Genomic DNA, 20,507 nt, shown 5'->3' on the forward strand with positions numbered 1-20,507 from the left:
CCATCCCTCTCCACGTGGAGAACACACGTAGTTTTGGAGATATTTGGTAATACACTGTTATGTGTAACAATTACTGGGAAGTTACATAAAGTTTCCTCCCACCACCTGATTGCTGGTGCAGACTGTGTTCAAATGTACTTATAATCATACAAATAAATCTTGTCCAGAATGTCTAAAATACGTGGAGGTAACAGAAGAGCAAGTGAACCTTTGCCCTCTTTTGTCCTTGTTCGATTTCTTCAGGCTTCACTCTTCAAAATGATCTGTAGCAAGATGTAAAAATATTTCCTTGGATTTTTAATATATATATTGTGGGAGAGAAAACTAAGGTGAAAACGTGTTTTGAGATCAAATATATATTGGTGACTTGAAGTGGAAGCAAATTATCCAGGCTCTTTTAAATACAGTTGTTTGCATCAAGCTGTAGCAGGGATGATAGATTAAGGTTGTGTTCCTAATTTTCCAGCAGTTTCTTGGCATGCAATTCACTCCAGTCTTCCACGCTCAAAACCATGGCAAAGATCAATTGCTGTGCATGACATCAGGAACAACTAAATGGGAAATAACTTGCATTCCGTAAGAAAGCTTAAAAGCTTCTGGTTTTGGTTTCTGGTCAATATGAAATGAATGTTTACAGGGAATTCTGTTGATTTTGGGGAGGTTTTCCGAGATTAACTTCTTCAGATTTCAGCTAATTTTACCTCTACTTCAAAAACAAAAAGCCAAAAAAAAAAATACAGAAACATTTTAAATAATACACTAATAACGTGATTGAATCAGACAAGAACAATGTGACAGTGACCATCTCTACAAGGAAGATCTACATTTAACATTCCAAAATATTTTTATGGGATATTGCTCTAGGTTGTTGAAGATATTATTAAAGAGAAGGCAGAATTCAATCAAATAAAAAATAAGTTAATGCTAAGTTCTTCTCTATTTCTCTGTGCTGTTAAATTAAACCTTGCTTACATAAGGTTTTTTTTTTCCTTGTTTGCTTTTACATTGTTAAGATCTCACTAAGCTGTAAATACACCTAAAGCTATCATGAAGTGTGATAGAAAGCCTAACGCTTCCATAGTGATTATAAGCTTCATAATTAATATGATTTGGGGTGGGGGGTAGGGATGGAGAAATGTGAAAAGACAAAGTTATCAGCTTCTCAGTTATGCTCAGTTGAGCTTTCTGGAATGACTAATAGGTATACAACCAGCTGCCTTGATCATGTAAAAATTAGTAGTGAAGAAAATTAAGATTTGTTTGAATACTGTGAAGAAAAAGGATTTCACTGTGTGGCACAGCACCTGTCTGAACAGCTGAAGAAGGTTTTAGATCTACTTGCTGTAAGATAACTATTAATGCAATTTTTGGGGAAATTCCTGTTTAATTGTAAACATACCAGTCAGTTTTCATGGCAGACATGCTGCATCCTTCATTTCAGGTATAAAACTATTTAATAAAGCTGAAATGTTAATGTTTTTGTAAAGCCGTAAGACTGTCATAAAAGTGAAGAATTTCTGAGACAGTGTGGAAAACATATCCTCACTGAAACATTCATTCAACAACCATAAAGATAAGTGCAAGCATGCATTATTTAATATATACAATTCTGTTTCCTAACTGGTTAAAAATAGCATTACCTGCTATTGCAACTTTTAAATTATGTAGCACATCTGTTATGGACTTGCTATCTTTGAAGTCTGTTACAACACAATTAACTAGATGCAGTTAATTAATCTTAAACTATTTGGTGTGGCAGAACTCGGACAAGTAGTGTCACAAAAGAATTATTTTTTTGTATTGCCTATATGTGTGCTAATTTGTATATGTATCCTCTTAGGAGTGCTAAACTTTAACATTTCAGAGAGGTGAGACTACTCATTTGCTCAGTGAGGAGCAGGATTTCTACAGATTTGCCTAATCTGATGAGTATGATCAGATGAATGCTGACAGTCACGTCATGCTGATCAAATTTTTATCCTTGGTAGCTATACACAATAAAATGTATTAGCATCCACCAGCAAGAAGCCAAAGAGTATGCCTGCAATTACCAGCACTGTAATGTCTAGAACCCTGAGCACTCAAAAGCAAGTGATTTATCATAACGTGGTTCGTTTGCAGTATCAGGCAAAACTCAATGTGCTTGGAGAAAACTGTTTTGGCAATCATGGATTTCTGTTACTTACTTCACAGTAACTTTTAAGATTGGACAGTCCTATTCCAAGTTGTGTTGGAATTCTTTGGAGTAAGAATCACAGGAGTTTGTTTCAGGTACCTGGAACTTTTAGTTACTCCCTTTTTTTCAGTTTCTGCTCTTTCACTCTCCACCTTTTTTGTTACAACCAAACAGTAGACAGTTGCTCCAGAATCGCTGTGTTACACACAGTGTTTGCTGAAAAAAGGAAAAGTATCTTCCCTGGCAATGGAGAGAGAGCAGGCTGAAGTCTCTACTGGACTGCTAAAATAATGGAATGAAAACAGATTGTGCTATTGTTCAGTTGTCTGTATAGATCAGGCCATCTAAGTTTTCATCGACTGTGACTAGTGGATGATTTAAAATAAGTTTTAGAAAGATGATCCTTAAAATACTCAGAAATTTAATTTCTTTGTAGCTGAAGTGACATTTTCACCTCCTGGATGAAATAAATTTTTGCTTGTTAGTTGCAGTTTCTTTGTGTTATTTGGAGCAGCATGACATTGTTTCAAATAGTAACAAAGTTATATGATAGCAAAGTAAGGAAAATATCTACAAACTTTATTATTAATAAATGCGCCATCCTTAAAGGAAGAGAAAAGAGGTTTATGGTTTACAGCACAGTAAAAATATGGAGAATACCCCTGTGTGCTTTCTCAGCAATAATTTCTATCTCTCCTTAATAAATTGCTAGGCCAACAAATTTGAACTTAATCAACTCAAACCGAATTATTGCCTCATGAAACACTTCAATGCTATTGTTATTAAATTAAATTCTCCCTCACAAATATTTTTGCATACAAAATAATGTCTTGTTAGAGAAGGTACATTTTAAAACTCAGTCATTAGAGTTGATATCTTATAGATATTTCTAGAAAACTTTAGTCAAAAGTTTTTTTCTTTCTCAGATTGTGGGTCAGACTCCCCCAAAGATTCAGCAGAGATTGGAACCTAATTGTTTTGAAGACATTTCTGGAAAGCATTCTGTGCGCTGAATTTAGGCTTTTGTTACCTTCACTTAAGGTCAAAAGTTACCAAAGCAGTTGGCAGGGAGGCAGCCGGAGGGCCATGAGAACAGAACTGGACAGTGACTGAGAAAGACATATATTCAGTTTAATAACAGGGAAGATGGACAACTGTGATCCAGGAAATAAGGAGTAAAAGAGTCTGGTTTGTTTTTTAAGTGATGCCTAATGACATACACGATTTGAGTATTTCAATTCAGTTATTTCTATTATTTTGTCTTTGAGGGACTATAGAGCTACCTTTGTTTTGTACATTTCTGTGAAGATACACACATTAATTATTGACTTCTCCAATCTTCTTGGGATTATATTATTATCTAATATTTGACTCTATTACAATTCACGTTCATTTATTTCTGTGTAAGGCGAGTTATGCTATTTTAAATATATTTTTATTGCTGTTTGGTGGCTATGACTCCATTTTCATTTTGGCAAAACTGTTATCTGTCTCCCGTACTGTCAAATGTTTTAAAATTGTACTACTTTCCAAACTCTGTCTAGACAGAGGAGTCTATATTCACTATACCGCACTCATCCACAGTTACACATGCCTTTGGTCAGTAGGCTGCTGTAAGCAGCATTGTATTAAAGATATCTGAGCAAGTTTTGAAAAAGGTCTCGAAGCAGCAGGCTGCATTGGTGTAATTAATGTGGCTTTGTGTCCTGCTTCCTGTTCCCCAATCAGCCAGTCTGGCGCTTGGTCCAGAGGCTCTGTGGGATGCTGTGTGATGAAGAGGTGTGATGTTTTTTTCCAGCCAAGGGCTGTAATTCCTTGCCATGGGGTCATAAAGAAGTTCAAAGGCGGACAAAATGACAGCAGTCAGCAACAGCAGCTCAGTTCCTGCAACATAGGAGTAATTGCAGCCCATTATTACAATTGACTCACACTTCTCTCCCCTGAAGGAACTGAGCAGCTGCCAATTTACTGGGCTGCAAGAAAACTGATGAGCCAGGAGATGGGGGTCATAACGAAAGTTGAGAAACTGATCAAGGCAAAATTCATTAGACCTCTGAGTAGCCAAGAGAAGTGAAGGAGACTGTACTGACTAGTCATCAGTGGTGCCCGGGTGGGAGCTGGATTCTGACTTCCAGGTTGGTTTGTTTCAGCTTGCACTTCTTTTCTTAACAAGGAGAAGCAAGGGAATTTCTAACATCTTATCTTGCTTAAAATGAACAAACCACACAGCAGAGATACCTGACATTTTTGTAACTTATCTAAAAAGGGCTTATTTCACACTGAATAGACACATCAGCTGTTTCTCTGTGTGTTTTTCGTGTGCTCTGTTAACATTCCTGTATATTAGGATTTTACAGATTTCTCATTTTACTTTTACAACTGAAAACATGTAATACATGTCTTATTTAGCCTTTTCTTGTTATTTAGTGACAACGTGCAGTATGTAAAACATGGAAGTCTGGTTTGAGAAGGATCTTAGGTATCTGCACTTGCATACGGTCAATGTGTACAATTAGCATTTTAAATGTGAAACTTGTGCGTCTGTTGGTGTTCTCACTAAGAAATGGTAATATGGGAGTAAAAGAGTTGCATCTACACAAAGCTGTATTTCATAGGCTTTTTCTCTTCAGCCTTCTTTCACTGATGAACTATGGAATATCAGGTATATATTTCTTGATACAAGCAGGTATTTTACAGGGAGAACTAAAAATGAAGGTTAATAGAGTATGCTGTAGGTATAAAAGCAGAAGACATCTTATTGCTGTTTTATGTGATTCTGTGATGCTGTCAGTTCAAGTTTTCTAATTTTACAGTTCTTTCATCTGCAGAGCCAAACTTCATCCTCCTACACTGCATGCAGATGTGTTTTGGCATAAATCCGAAGAGGTCTTTGCAGAATTTGATCTAGCAGATTGTCCTTGTATGTAAATGGAAAAGTTAAAGATCCATTTTCAGTATTTGCTGAGCAGTTTAAGGAAAGCTATTGCCTGTAGGATCTCAACACAGACACCTGGAGTGAATCTTCAGCTTTGTGAATGTCATTTGAAACTTTGCCATTAATGTCAGTCTTGCCAGAGTTTCTTTTTGGTCCAGCATTTTTTTTCATTCCTGAATTTGTCCTAGTTTCTTAAATTGGTATGGTCCAGCTGGGAAAATATACCTCCTCCTGGCTTCAGTTTGTTTGCAGATTGCAGCTGCCCATCCTTCCTAATACAAACCAAGATTTTTGAAAATTTTGTTCTCGAAAATCATTGTCACATGTTACAAGCCTCCCCACCAGTATGCACATCTGATACAAAATGCTGCTGCCAGGTCTCTGAATATTGTGAAAAGGAGCAATTTTATCATTCTAATTCTAGATTTTTTTTTACCACTTATATGTTCTCTTTTGGTGTTATCTTGATCGTGCCCTTGCAATTTTGATGCAATTTCTGTATGACAAGACACACCTCTGTCTCTTCAGTTATGAGGCAGAACAGCTTTTTCCTAGCTGTGCTTCACTGTGTACAAAGTGGTTCCGTTTACTGGTGTCCAGGTCAGGATGCTGCAGTTAGATCAGCCTGTGAATCAGTGCTGAGGATTTCAGTTTTTGGCCTGTTACCACGAGCAAATTGCCACTGTAAATGCTGCTATTATTAATGTCTGATTTATAAGTAATCTTCAGTTATCAGAACGTAGTAGTATATGTATATCTCAAAATGCATGTTTTTTTTCTAATTATGGCATGATTTTGAAGGCTGTTCTAATAGAACATTGAAAAAGTGAACTTTGTAAACTTGCAGAATATGAAAGTGAAGCTTGTATTTTCTGCGTTGCTTAGAGTATACTAATGGTTTCAGACTAACTGTGTAAGTAGTGATCAGCTCCCCATTCCATCACCCTGAGAATGTGCACTGAAACAGAGTTAACATTGCTCTTGGCAAGTTTTGCTTTTTCATTCTATTTTAAAATTCAGATGAGCAAGATTTATCTATTCCTTGTGTAAGAAAATGGACGGGAATGGAAGACCTGAGAAGTGAAAGAGAGCGTAGGAGACAGGTGGAATCATTACGCTACAAGGGAGCCACATGGCCGTAGTTTATTCTGGATCCTGCAAGACTTTCTCAGGCGGTTCATCATGTGTCAGGGGGAAGCTCAGTGACACACACAAAAAAAAAGATAAATGTAGAACTGGTAAATTGAGATAGTTTGTTAACCCTGAAAGTTATATGATCTTTTTTTCTACCAGCTAGCTGTCTGTAGTGCAGAATATCTGTATTACTGGAAAGGAATGTGTTGTGGCTTTTGTTTTTTGTTCTAAATTTAGTTTGTTATAGTACGATTGCTCGGTGTTTATCTGTATAGTTTGCATTTTTCTGTTGAATATTAGCCTATACTTCTCATTAACAGAAAATGATTTCATTGTAAACTTAAATTTACTAGATTTTTATATAATATTGTTCTAGCTTGTAATTTGTGAATTATGTAAGACTGCTATTCTTAAAGATTTAGACTGTTAGGTTTGGTTCAGTAAGACTATGAATTCCAGACCCAGTCCTGAAATGTGAGTACTGTACAGATATTTTAGTGTTGGACGATTGTTATCCTCATAATGTAATTTATTGTTTAGGATGGATTTACTGTGAGTTCAGTAAACTCTAAGCATTTTATCCTCTGGCTATTTCAGTATATGAGTAATGAAAAGGAGATCACTTATTTGCAAACTGTGTTGATTTGTGAAACTTCTTATTTTCACATATAACTTTCATACTAACAGTTTTTTTTTTAATGTGGAATCATTACAATCATGACAAAATGCCTAGGCAAATATAGGAATGAATAACTGCTGAACAGTAGCTGTATCTTCATGATTTTACTTTACAAAGATCAAATGCTTCCTATGCATAAATACGTATAAATATATACATATTCATATATTTCTTTTGTTTAATTAAATGTAAGTAAAATGTCTTTCTGCGAGAGAAAATTCTGAAATGACTGACTGATAGGGAAGATTCTTGGATATTGAGAACTACCATGCAGCATTGCCACTGAAACAGCATCAGCCCTCTCTTGGTCTGGGCATGACAGAATGTATGGGTAAATTGTTGGTACTTTAGTCCCTTCACTGTTTTAGAGTAAATCACAGAAGTGGAAAGAATTCACAAGTCCTACTTTAGTCCCCTCAGGATTCTGATTGGCAGCAGTGGGAAGCTTCTGCTTTAAACTTTCTTCTAGAAAATGTCTGTACCTCCACGAAATCCAAGGCATGTTCTTCAAAGCATATGTACATATATGCACATACTCAAAATACTATTCTTCTGCTAATAAATGCTTACTTGCATTTTTTATGAGGGAAAAAAATTGCCTTTTTTTCCTCAGAGATATCAAAAGTATTTGAACTTCAAATTTTAAGTAAATCTGAACTTGGATGGATTTTAATATTTCCATTCTGCTAGGGTGAATGTTTTTTAAACAGGTGAGAGTTTATACCATCTGGACAAAAGTTTTTGTGTGGACTTATGATTTTCTTTGTTTGTGATTTGTCTTAAACCAAAGATCATAATGTCGCTTGTTAAAGAGCAACTTTTTACTTCATGGCTGTGCGAGCAGCAGATGCTTAAAATCACCCTAGCAGGAAAGAGACCTGTTAGCTCAATCCAGAGCTCTCCATATTTTACTGGAATGCTTCTAATAAGGTTTTTTCTGTGTGTGTGTGTTTTCTTGCAATTTGCGTTGTTTCACAGATCCATTCAGTTTGATAGGATCAGAAGTCTGAGCTGCCAGTTTTATTAACATTAGCAGGGAAATCCAGCAGTGATCCAGCTATGATAAAATGAGGTATATTTGGAATTCATAGGGATTCATAAGGATATAGCTACAAACTTTTTCCTTTATGATATGAAAATGCCCTTCATAGTTCATGCTATTTAGATGGCACTTCAAAAAGTTTTGAAACTTTCTTTATAATTGTCCATACAAATTTTTGAATTTTGTAAACTGGAGATTAACTTCATGAAAGAAAATTAGAAAGGCTTTGGAAAACTTCAAGTCCATCAGGAAAATCACAGTTCCATCAGGAAATGTTACTACTTCTGCTAATATTTATTAAAGCAGAAATTATGCTTTATTTTTACTCATGGTCTGTGATGTCAGAGAGTTACATTTTATTTTACAAAAAGAAGAGTCCACTTTATTTATTTAAAAAGTAATTGGTTTTATTTGTACAGGGATGACGTAACACCTTTCTGTTTGCTCTTAGTCGGTAAAAAACTTACTTTTGAATAGTGCTACTTTATACTATTTCATATCATGCTAGTTCATCTCCACACGTAAATTTAGAGGAAAACAGCAACCCCACTGTTCAGAGATTTTTCTTAGTTCATTGGAGGTTTTTTGCTGGAGGGAATATAATACAGGTTTTCTCTATTGTCCAGTGGCAACTGTATAGAAGTCTATAAAGAAGGTAATCAATTTTTCACTGTTCCAACTTTTAAAACATCACAGAAATGTTCACAGTCTGTCCTTTCTTTAGAAGCTCAAACACTTTGTTAGCAGTTTGTCTGAACTATGAATACATAAGAAGATCTTCGGTGGATATATAAAGCTTCACAAAAGAATTATAAAGATGTGAATTCAGAAAACCATAACTGTACATGATAATTCTAAAACATACAGACCTTTGTGGTCTCCAGAGAACAGTCCTGATAAATCTTCCAAGAAGGTTTTCTTTTGTGAATCACTTTTAAAGAAGAGTCCAGATGGCTACTTAAAATTTTATTAGCAATAAAGATGTTTAAAAATGTCCTTGTGTCAACAGGCAGTGCTCTGGGGAAGTGTTTAAAACTGTGTGTGATTTTTTGAGGTGGTGGTTACAGGGGTTCCTGTTTCAGCTAAACAAACAAAAAATATCAGACACAGGTGGTTAAGCTATAAAAGTGAAGAAAATTGAGCCTTTTCCAAGTAATAATAGGCTTTGCTTATGTTAAACTGGCATCCCTGTGGGGTGAAAAATGTGTGAAGCAAGTAGCAAGAAATGAAGTTTGAAATGGGATGGGTTTTCCTGCATTAGGAATTGTACATCATAAGGAACATGGTTGTCTCTGCTAATAGGATTGTGCTAAGTGGCCACTGCAATAAGACTAGAGGTGAAAGCCTTGAAGAAAGGCAGCTCTTGCTTATGACGGGCTTTTAATTTTATTTATGTGTTTGTTTAGCTGCACTATCTTTATGTCAGCTTGTGAAATTTCTAGAAGCAGTAGAAGAAAAACTGAGAGCACTCCTCAGCTAATGGGATGCTGATTTCTCATCAAGCTTCACACTTGAGGAGAAGCTCTGGTGGAAGGAACGTGGCGTAATTGGTCAAATGGGGGCTTTGTCAGCTCATGTCTTTTATGTGGAGAGCAGGGGTGGCAGCAAAGATTGCTGTTTGGTCTGTCAAGTTATTTGGGAAGATAACAAGACAGTTTTTGTGTGTAGTGTTAATCAGCTTGCTTTTGATGTTTGGTTTCTGTCCTGCGTGCCTCAGATGTGAGGCTCTGTCCGTTTCCTAGTACACTGAGTGGCAAGCCAAAGAAAGCACGTACATACAGTCACACTTGCTACACCTCAGCTCAACTCTGAACTGCAGAATAGTTGAATTTGGTCCTTTTTGTACTTTTCCTAAGCAGTAATGCAAATGACTGTGGTACATTTAAGTCATGAACTCTGCCTTCCAGTAATAACTTTCAATTGCTTTGTGTCAAAATATACAACTTTACTTAAAAATTCAATTGCATGCATTGATGCAACAGCTCACAGAAATGGTTTCAGAAGTGACAAAAAGGTTATTGGTCTGTCACTAAATTGCATACATACAGATTATTTGTAGTGGCAAGACGTGGATGCAGGATGGATTTTTTTTTTTCCCTATTTCTCCTTCAGCATGTTTCAGCATGGGTGAGAAATCTGTGAATGTTTGGAATTATAGTTTTTGCTTTCCTCTTCATTTTCATCTAGTCTCATTTTTGACGACTAAGAAATTGGAGTTTTTGACTTATGTAGATATGTTTTTATTGGTAACTGTTGAATTTGATCATTGTTGGTTGTATTATATTGTCTTAATTCACTGTGAGCCCACACTAAAGCCTTTCCTTCCGGAACTGAAAAGGAGACCAGAAATTTAAAGTCTGTGTCCTCCGCTCTGGCTTGTGTTCTTTAAATTTTGTTAGGACTTGAAATCAACGATAACTGCTATTATGATGAATTTGATTGAAGTCACGCATGTATCTAGAGTAAAAAGTTATTCAGAGTTAGATAAGGAGGCATACTTCCATGATTATATAAACATATTGTTTGGGGATTTCTGAGCTAAAAATGTGAAAATTCTAACAAATCTGTGTGTAGTAAAGTTACCATGATTACAGATTTGTGCACCCACTCTAAAAGTGAGAAAACTGGGCTTGTTTGTAAAGCCTTATTTCATCCAGTTGCATCTATATAATTTATTATTGTGGAATAGATACTATAACATGCTGTTTTCTTATATGAGATTACCACTTCAATTGTAGATTGTTTACTTAATAACCATTTGATCATTGTACTTTCATTTCATGAAGTAACCTCTGCCATTTTATTACATGCTGTTGAAAAGTGTCTCAAAGAATCCTTCATCAGTAAAGGTGATGTAATCAGTAATTGGTTTTCTTGGCTATTTGAAGAACAATGATAACGTATTTTTCATCAGTTCCTTGTAGGTAGTGGAACATGATTGTCTTCCGTATGAACACAGTTCTGAGAAGCAGAGTAAATGATTCAAGTACCCATATATTTTGCATTCCCTTTTTTTCCTGGAGCAGAATAGTTTCATGTATTGTATTCATAGGTCTCAGCTGAAGCTCCAGTTGCTTGGCAGTTCTGCAAATCAAACCCTAGAGGATAAAGTCAGGTACTAAGAAATGAAAAATGTATGGTGAAATGACTGAATGCTAAGACTTTTGATTTACAATGAGTAGGAATAGGCAAAGGCAAGGATAAGAGCTAACTCTCCAGGACAGTATTCACTCACATTAATTATGTGACTGTCTTTTTTTTTTTCTTTTGTAATCTGTATGGGAAGGGGGCTTTCATCTTCACGTGTCCTAGATCCATCCCATACATCAATCAAGGCACAGGCTGATAATGCATAATCAAGTGATTTAATATCGTATTAATACTGTAAAACTCAGACATTTAGCTGCCAAAGTGAGAATTCTGAATTACTTTTGTAGTAAGTGGATAAATATGTATAACTTGAATGAAAAGTTACATCTAGGAATGTACCTACCTCAGCATGATATTCAGGAAGAAGTTTGTGAAAGTAATCTCTCTGAATTGTTCCTACTTCTTATGTATTAGATTGCATCATAGAGCCATCTGAAAATATATGTACTAGACTTCTTTCCAATGTAATGAAAATGTGGACTGTACTCCAGTAGCACATCCAGTACACTCCACTGCAAACAAACCTAAAGTGCATGGCACCAACTAGAGCTAACCTGAAGCGTCCTTTCTTGCTCTTGCCTTTTGCTTTCTTCTTGTTTTTTACCCTTCAAAATTATGGATGTCATGTCATTGTTACAAAATATTTTTGCAATCAGAGCCTGAATCATTTTCAAATTGTTCTAGTATGGGACAGGAATTTTGCTTAGTTAAGAACACAAAATTGATATCATAATAGATGTGCACAAAGCTACTGAATTAACATGCACAGACAACTTGAATTTTAACATCTTTTTGTTCATCAGGACTCAAGTTGGCAAACTTCAAGATCTTTTAACATCATTTTCTTGTTTGTGTAATTATATACTGTATGCTTCATTGAAGTTTTATTTTGAGTCCTCATTTAGAAGATCATAAAAGAGAGTACATCTGTATTTACTCATGGCAGTTTTGATTCCATCCCATGATGTTTATCACCTAAGATTTATGTTTAAAGATTTTATCCTGTGTTAAGGGACATAAATCTCTAAAGATTTGAAAAGCCAGATGATAGGTAAGTGGGATGACTAAGTGTGGTTTAAAAGTAGAGGAGATCAATATAAACCTGTGGAGAAGCATTAATATCATCAAAGCAATTTCTGCACTACTAGTCACTGATTCGCAGATTCTGATAATTATTTATGTCTTAATTTTCTTATTAAAATGGAAACAATTTTTTCCCACCTGATGGAGAAATTAGCCTTCCTTACAAGCTAGAAAGGCTGAACTCTGTGCCTCCAATTAAGGGAGAGAGGGAAGAAAGCTGATTGCTTTATCTGAAGGATTCTAGTTGCTGGCTTTTAATCTCTGTGGAATAATTTGACTGTTTGAAGGGAATCAAGTGCCATGGGTCTAGAATGAAGGAAAAGTCTAAATCTTGTTAAATTATTAGAGGACTTCTCAGGTCTTTCCTAAATAAATCTTAGTTTAATTGTCACAAACTTTGTGGTAGCTTCCTCAAAGCAAACCTGAAGACCTATTGCAAATATCAAGAGTAGATTCAAGGAAAAGTACAGGGTCATGTTTTGAAACTCCTATCAAAGGCACAGTGATTAAATGTCAAAATCTTCTACGTATGAGAAGTAGCATAAAGGTAGGGTCACAGATATGAGCAGACCTTTTTAAAATTGGTAGTGGGATGGTAGGAAAGATTGTTTAAAAAAGTGTGCGTAACTAAATGCATACATATACATACATGTAAATACAAAATATATTTTTCATGTAGCATTTTATTGCATTTCCTACCATTATTGGTGTCTTAGACATACATGTGTGTGCACACCCTGTCTTCTCCCACAGGGTAATGTGCAACCCCAAGATCTAACAACTAAAGACAACAACAAAAAACAGGGACCACGATCTCACTGAAAGAAAATCACTGTGCACTGAGGACACTCAACTGATGCAGCAGTTTCTAAAAGTGGGGTATTCTCAGCGTACACCACTACTATTTCTGTACTAAAGAGTTCTGTCCTTCAGAATGTATTACATACACACACACGTATATATTCTCATTAAATCATGGCAGCAATTTTCCTCCTTCTGTACTGTTGCTGTTATCCCTTTAATCTTTTAGCAAAAACCTGAGATGAAAATATATTCTGATATTCCTAGTGTGAAAATAATATAGTTAAACTTTAAAATAAAACTTGGATTTATTTCTAATAACTTTTCTGTGACAAGAAAGGGTAAACTTGTTATTATGCTGATTGTTTATTTGTAGTTTTCTTTTTTTGTTCGCTTGTTTTGTTTTGTGATGTTTTACCATAGAAAATGTTTATATTATTGTACACTGTGGAAATACTGGATTTGTACAAGTCTGAGCACTCAAAGACAGGAATATAATTGCTAAAAAGTAAAAGGCGAGGAACACAAACAGCAGCTCTAGATCTTCTGTGTTCAGACGTATTTAAATTTGATCATTTTAGCTAACAAGCATGGCAGACCAAGTTTTACTTCTGCAAACGTGACTGGAAGGGAAGAAAAATGATCAAATATACTTTTTGGGAAGAAGAGGAGTGATTTTGTAGAAAAGACCTGTTATTTGAGAGCCAGAGGATTAACCCACAATTCCAAATTTGTGTAAAAATTTCATAAAAATGCCTGGGCCTGTCTTTTTAAGGAAACATGGCAGAAGTTGTAAGTGGTCAGCAACTCTGAAAATTAACCTTGTTTTAGATGTAGTTGTCTGATTTTATTCATAAATGTGGCTAAGCCTTCATTATCCTCAGTATATATTTCTGTGCCTATAAAGTGGAAGTGGTGATATAGTAGAAAAATAGGAGATTAATTTTGAAACTCCTTGAATCTCATCCAGAATGGGATCAAAGAAATGTTATTAAAGCCTCCTAATAAAATTTCCTGTAAAAAGAATAGATTTTGCCTATGAAAAGAGATAGCAGAAAGCTGTTTAGCTCACTGCTATGCAGTTTATATATGCACTTCAAACATATTCTAAAAAATTAGGTTATATAATTTTGTAGTTTAGGTACAGCTAGGTTTTCATAGATCTTGTGTGCCTCAGCCAGGGATGATAATGACGACAGGACTATAATCATTCCTCCTTCAGGAAGGAGCAACAGGTTATCAGAAAGCCAGTACTCACCTCATGCTTAGATAGTTTCCCTGTTAATAATTTTCGCCTGTAGTTTATTGTGCTGTTTAGTGAGTTCCTTTGATCTATGATTATATCTATAAAGAATTTTTTATAGAAACTCTTGGTGTTTTTCCAATCTCTGTTCAAACATATCGAGATATATCTTAAATGTCTGTATCTATTCTATGTATATTTAAAGAAGTTTTCTCTGTATTTTTTGAATCACAAACTTTTCTTTGTCAAAAAGTCTTACAGAGTTGAATCTTTCTGGAACAATGAGCTTTCAATGTGTAGGAGTAAAACAATTCTTATTCCAAAAAGATGCTGCTTGGTCTTGCTGCCAGTACATTTTGTATAGTGCTTGAATGGCCCTATTGTCCTCCTGTGCACTCAAAATGAATGAATTTATCTTTCGAAGTGGAGCAGTTCTTTCTTCCCTATACCAATTCCCACTTCTGTGTCTGAAGAAGAGAACAAGACTGTGCTCTTGAAAGCATATAATTCTGAACCGTGAAAATTAGATTCCAGTGTACCTGTCACTCATGAAGCCTGGTTTAAGCCAAGTGGACAGCTACCAAAAAGAGTTTGTTTGGACCACTACAGAAATAACTTCACTTTAATGTACCGATGAAACTGGTTAATTTTCCACCACCTTTAGTTCTGAAAATCACATTCCTCACTTCTAATTTCTTAACCTTTCCAACATTCCTCATGCTGCAATTCAGTTCTTACACGGTAGCTGAATTTAAATCATGAAAATAGTTATTTTCAGTGGGATTGTTGACTGGCTGGGTTTTTGTACAAATTTGGGAGGGTTGGTGTGCCTCCTAAGCGATTTTGAGCTCAACATATTTCATTTCTGAGTGCTTGTTAAGTTCTGCGTTCTTGGGTTCAAGTACAACAGACTTTGCTGTCTGGATAGTGGCTGTAATTACAGTGAATGTGTGTGTGATCCAATGTCTGCAGGGTACTTCCTCTTTGCTCGAAGGGTGCTGGGTGCAGCTGGATGAGTGAAGGTGAGAATTGGGCTGCCCAACTGCCAGGAGGACTGGTATGGCAGTGGCAGCTGGGGTGGTGAGCAGAATGGGATGCTCCTGCTCCTCTGACATCCCCATCCTTGCAGCTTTGTGTAGGAGCTTGAAAGGAACTTAAAATAGAATGGATTGAAGGAAATACAGGATAGAGATTTTCAAGATGGAATAGTAAGGAGTAGGTGGATAAGTAAAGTTTACTTACTTTATCCAATAGTGTAATGAAATTCTCAAAAGGAAATACTTTTCTTGCATGATTGGCATTTAGGAAATTTATGAAGTATGCTGTGGAGGCTTTAAAGCATGCATTTGTTTAAATTCCTTGAGGATGTGGCTGTCAATGGCTATTAAGTGCGATGGCTTGACTGTAGCTATTCGTTCATAGGCTTTCTGAGCTGGAAGTCCCTAGATTGCTGGAAGCTTATTTGGGAAGATGAGGATGTACCTTCTCTTATTTACGTTCTCTTTCTGACAGTTGCCAGTAGCAAATGCTTAAAGGGATGCTCTGTTCTGGGTGAACTTTTGATCTGGCTCAATATGTTAGTTCTTATTTCAGTCATCTTTTCTTCATTATTCTTTTCTGCCTTCAGTGAACTAATCTGGACATAAGAGTATATTAAACTCCTATAAATCATGTTTTCTGGCAGTCATTCAGCACTTACTTAATAAAGAATGTGTTGTGCTGTTATTAATGCACAAGACTAGTCTTGTTACTTGCCCTTTATAAATCTGGACTTTTTAAGGCCAATTATAGTCATAATTGAAACCTGCATCCAATTTACATCTCAGGAGCACAAGCCACTTAATTCTAGGAAGTTAAAGGTTATTTTTTTCATTCTGTTTTTCATTTTAGGAGCTGCTATATTTTTCTGTCCTCCATCCTTTTGTTTTTAACCTTATTTCATACTTTTGTTTTTCTCACTGGTCATGTCTGAATGCTTCATTGCTGCAGAGCATGCTGTCAAGTTCATGCTCAAAAACAGATTATTCTGCCCAGTCCTTTCCCATAGAATCAGTCTTTGAGGATGAATTAGAGACTGTGTAGGATTCACAAAGCTCTCTGCTCTCTTCTAAAGCAGATATGTCAGCATCAAAACCATTGTTTTAAAGGAAAACTGTGGGAGAAAGGGATGGAAGATCAGTGAGAAGAATAAAAATGTGTTTGTTAAAGGATATGAGGGTAAAGGAAAGGTAGAAATATCTAAGAAATGATTGTGAAGAGTGGCTAATCTGGAGTACTTATTGAAAACTTACTAGTTTTAAAAATTTGTATGATGAAATGCATAAACTCATATTTGTATCTTCTGTTAGACTTAGCTTTACCAGTCGTGACTGAAAATGATATTTTTTTGTTTGCTCATACTTGAAATAGTTGAATGAAGTGAAAAGAGTTTTGTGAAGTGTCCTCTCCATGTGAGCTTTAATGCTGTTATAAATTTTGAAAATCTCATGAGGAGAAAATTGCTGGTGATGCCAGTCTGAGTAAATTTTTACTAGAAAAACAGCTTCTTCACAGGCAGGTATCTCTGCTGAAGCTATTCCCCACCAGTACTCTGGCATTTTTTTTCAGACCACGCTCCGCTACATGTTATGTGAGAAGTAACAAGGTGAGCATGTAGCAGATGGTAAGGGCCTGAGTGAGGTAGTTTCTCGTTTTGTTTCTGATGCAGTTAATATATCCAAGAATTACACTAATATTTCCGGAAATCACAGAATGATTGAGGTTGGAAGGGGATATCTGGAGATCCACTTGAGTCCTTTGAGGTTGCCCAGGTCCAAGTCCTGGTTTCTCCTCAAGATCTCCAAGTGGGAGATCTTTCAATCTCTCTGGATGGCCTATGCCAGTGCTTATCCACTCACACAGTACAGAAGTGCTGCCTGCTGGTCAGAAGGAAATTCTTGTGTTTGCCCATTGCCTCTTGTGAATTAAATGTGAGATGACTACCATTAGGTGAACATGTAAATTAGTTTCAGAAGGAAACACCAATGATTTCCAAAATAGATCAGAAATATGTCAGTATGATTCAAAAATGCATCCATCTGAGAAGCACACAAGGTCGCGTACAACATTTCCTGACTATGTTAATACAATATTGATTTTTATTTTAAGTACATTGTTTCATGGTGGAAAAAATGATTGGTTTATGGTAAAAATGCTTAGCATTTCTAAGAGTTAGACCACCAGTAAATCCATGACCATTAGTGGTCATATAGAACTTTTTTCAATGGCATGCTTGTGATGCTTAGTTCATATAATAAATCAGAAGCATGAGCAACAAAGGTTTAAGAGAAAGTTGTAATTATTTTTGTTAAAATCAGTCTGTTTAAAAGCGGACAAAACTGTTGTCAGTGAAGAAGACTTAGATATATAAATATTATTTGGCCACTAAAGCATGATTTAAGCTAGATTATTCCATTTTGGATCAACATTTTAATGTGGTCATTTAACATTTTTTTCTTCATTAATAGTTACAGTGTGTGTTTCTAACAATCTAACAAGATCATTTTAGCAACTAGGAGGATAACGTTTGAACATAATTTTGTACAGATTTACCCCTTAATGAATTAGGAGGAGGCTTACATGCTGTGGCCAAAATTTGTATCAAAATTCTTGGATTTTTGGACCATGCTGATTTAATTGTTCTGTACATGTTTGCTTATTGAATAATAACCCCTCAAATTTTTATTGCCTTTTCCCTAGGACTTTAAGACAGGATTTGGTATCACCTTAATCCCTATGAATGTGGCAAATGTAAAACAAGTGGATCGGGCTGCAAAACAATCTTTTGAAATAATTACTCCTTACAAAAGCTTCAGGTGAGAACTGCAATATTAAAAATAGTATTGTTTTTATATTAAGTTATGTAACTAATATCATTAATATTATTAAAGTACAAAATATACAAATAACTAATATGCTGAAAAAATATTGCTTCCTATGGTAGTAACGTAACCTAGTTTAGTGAATAGATAACATTTCTATTAAGAATGTTCACTTCTCCCCTCCCCCCCCCCCCCCCCCAAATAATGGAGGGATTTTCTTTCCTTTGTTTAACTTTGTGCTTCATCTGTTACCTTGCTAACTAGATATCCCATGTCTACAAATGCATATTTTTACATCACCATCTTTTTCATTCTATGAAAGGGCAGAAGAAAAGAAAAACTCACTTGGAAAACTTTCCTTCATCTTTATGATAAACTACAGTAGTGAAATCCTCCTGCATTCATTTAATATTGACGATTTTATTTTAAAAGAATTGATTATGAGCTGTCCCTTGTAAAAATCCTCCATTGAAATCAGTAGAAAACTTTCCTTTGGCTGATGCTGTGACTTATAATATTTTTTTTAAGAAAAGTATATACTAATAAAACTTTTCTTCTTAAATGTGGTAGGTTTTTTTAATGGATTTTCAGTAATGCAGGTGAAGAAGAAATTGCTTTGTTCTCTGTGTATTAAAGTGTAAATCTTGAGGAAGGAGGCTAAAATGCAAACAATGTTCTTTCATTCTCAGTGGTCTAGAGTGTAGGTAAGTTAGTCTTGATCAGTAATTTGAGTCTGTGACTAGTTGGTAGATAAGTAGATCTCTGACTTTCTCTCAGCCATCACCATGTTGGTGGACGTTTATTATTATTACTGCTTTACAAAAGGATCTATTTAAAAGACAAGCAATTTTTGTCTGTTATGTAGCAAGTATGCTTTTACTCCTTAGTAACTCATTAAGTTTATTCAGGTTGTTCTATGCTTTCTTGAAAAAGTCAGGCTATGTTTGGTATGCATTGACTTGAAAAAAAAAAAAAAGTTGAAAGCAAATGTTATAGCTCATGCTAGCTGTGTTTTTATTGAAAACAAAACAAAGATTGGGGAATTTTCATTGGTGAAAATAGAAAATAATTTCCATTTATATGTGTGTAGTGGAATATTTTTTGACAGAGGATTCAGATATGAGTGTAACAAATAGGAGACTACAGATTCTGTTTAATTGAGCTTTAAAATAAAGATCAATAATGCAGAAAAGTCAATTGTTTCAGCTTTACAGCAGAATCGGAAAGAGAGAAACAAGACTGGATTGAAGCACTGCAGCAATCGATAGCAGAAACTCTGTCTGATTATGAAGTAGCCGAGAAGATTTGGTTCAATGAATCCAACAGGAGCTGTGCTGACTGTAAAGCTCCCAATCCTGATTGGGCATCCATCAATCTCTGTGTTGTCATTTGTAAGAAGTGTGCAGGTAGAGTAATTAATGAGAAGCTGTGTGGGTTCTACAAAATGTCATGTTTGCATATCTGTTTATGTCCTTGAAATGGGTTTTTTATTTTTGAAGTGCCATTCTTTTGGAAGTTTTGACAAACAAAAAATGAATATAACTTTTTTTTAATACCAAGTACATCCTTATTCTAAAACACTTTCATGCGTAAATGACAGTCTGTATGGTGATTGGTTTCCCACAGATGAATAATCCTTCACAATTAGTGGGAATCAAGACACACTAGCACTTCTTGGGAAATGGTTCACTTCTGCAGTGCTGCATTCCAAAAGATAACAATTTGCAGTGTATAAATTTGGAGCATTAATTCTATTACATCAGGTCATATTTTACTGACAATAGCCTTTTCAGATACTATAAAAAATCCGGTTCTATCATCTTTTATATTTAAATATGCGCGAAAGCATTAGATGCAGAGAAATGTTTTATAACTCTAGGTCTTGTTTTCAAAACAAACTGTTCCAAAATGTTTTACATGAAACTGCCTTTGTTTATTAATTACTGTCAAACATATAAAATTTGCATTTTAAAGTTATAACCTGAAGAGGACTGGATTTCATTGCCACGTGCAATCCACATCCCTCCCTCTTTTTCCCTCTCACCCCATTCCTCTCCTTTTCCTGGTTGTTGTTTTTTTGTGTTGGGTTTTTTTTTTTGTGCTTTTATATTTTAAAAATATAAATTGTTAAAAAATAACAATTAGAATAGATCTGCTGTCATTAAATATTTCTTTTTTTAGCTCAGGAGAAGAGTAACTCAGTTTAAGTACTTTAGTTAAGTAAAAATGCTGTTGGATTTATAGGACAGCACAGATCTTTAGGACCAAGGGATTCAAAGGTCCGGAGTTTAAAAATGGATGCCAGCATTTGGAGCAATGAACTTATTGAGGTATGTTGACTTTTTCTAACTCTTTCTTACATCTTGAAAGGTATCACATGAATAAGAGGCTTTTGCTTTGCTTA

The 20,507-nt window shown here is 35.4% G+C and overlaps 1 protein-coding gene across 5 annotated transcripts in view; it reads left to right on the top strand.

Annotated features, from left to right (window-relative positions):
- ARAP2 (ArfGAP with RhoGAP domain, ankyrin repeat and PH domain 2) overlaps positions 1–20,507 on the top strand; it is a 132,414-nt gene that overhangs the window by 41,292 nt on the left and 70,615 nt on the right. For all 5 annotated transcript variants that reach the window (XM_021395387.1, XM_021395386.1, XM_021395385.1 and 2 more), the window contains exons 10-12: positions 17,982–18,097; positions 19,310–19,509; positions 20,348–20,433. In XM_021395387.1, the coding sequence (XP_021251062.1) occupies positions 17,982–18,097; positions 19,310–19,509; positions 20,348–20,433 (402 nt within the window). The remainder of the gene's footprint in view (positions 1–17,981; positions 18,098–19,309; positions 19,510–20,347; positions 20,434–20,507) is intronic.

This window comes from Numida meleagris, chromosome 4, assembly GCF_002078875.1.
Source record: "Numida meleagris isolate 19003 breed g44 Domestic line chromosome 4, NumMel1.0, whole genome shotgun sequence".
Lineage (NCBI taxonomy): Eukaryota > Metazoa > Chordata > Aves > Galliformes > Numididae > Numida > Numida meleagris.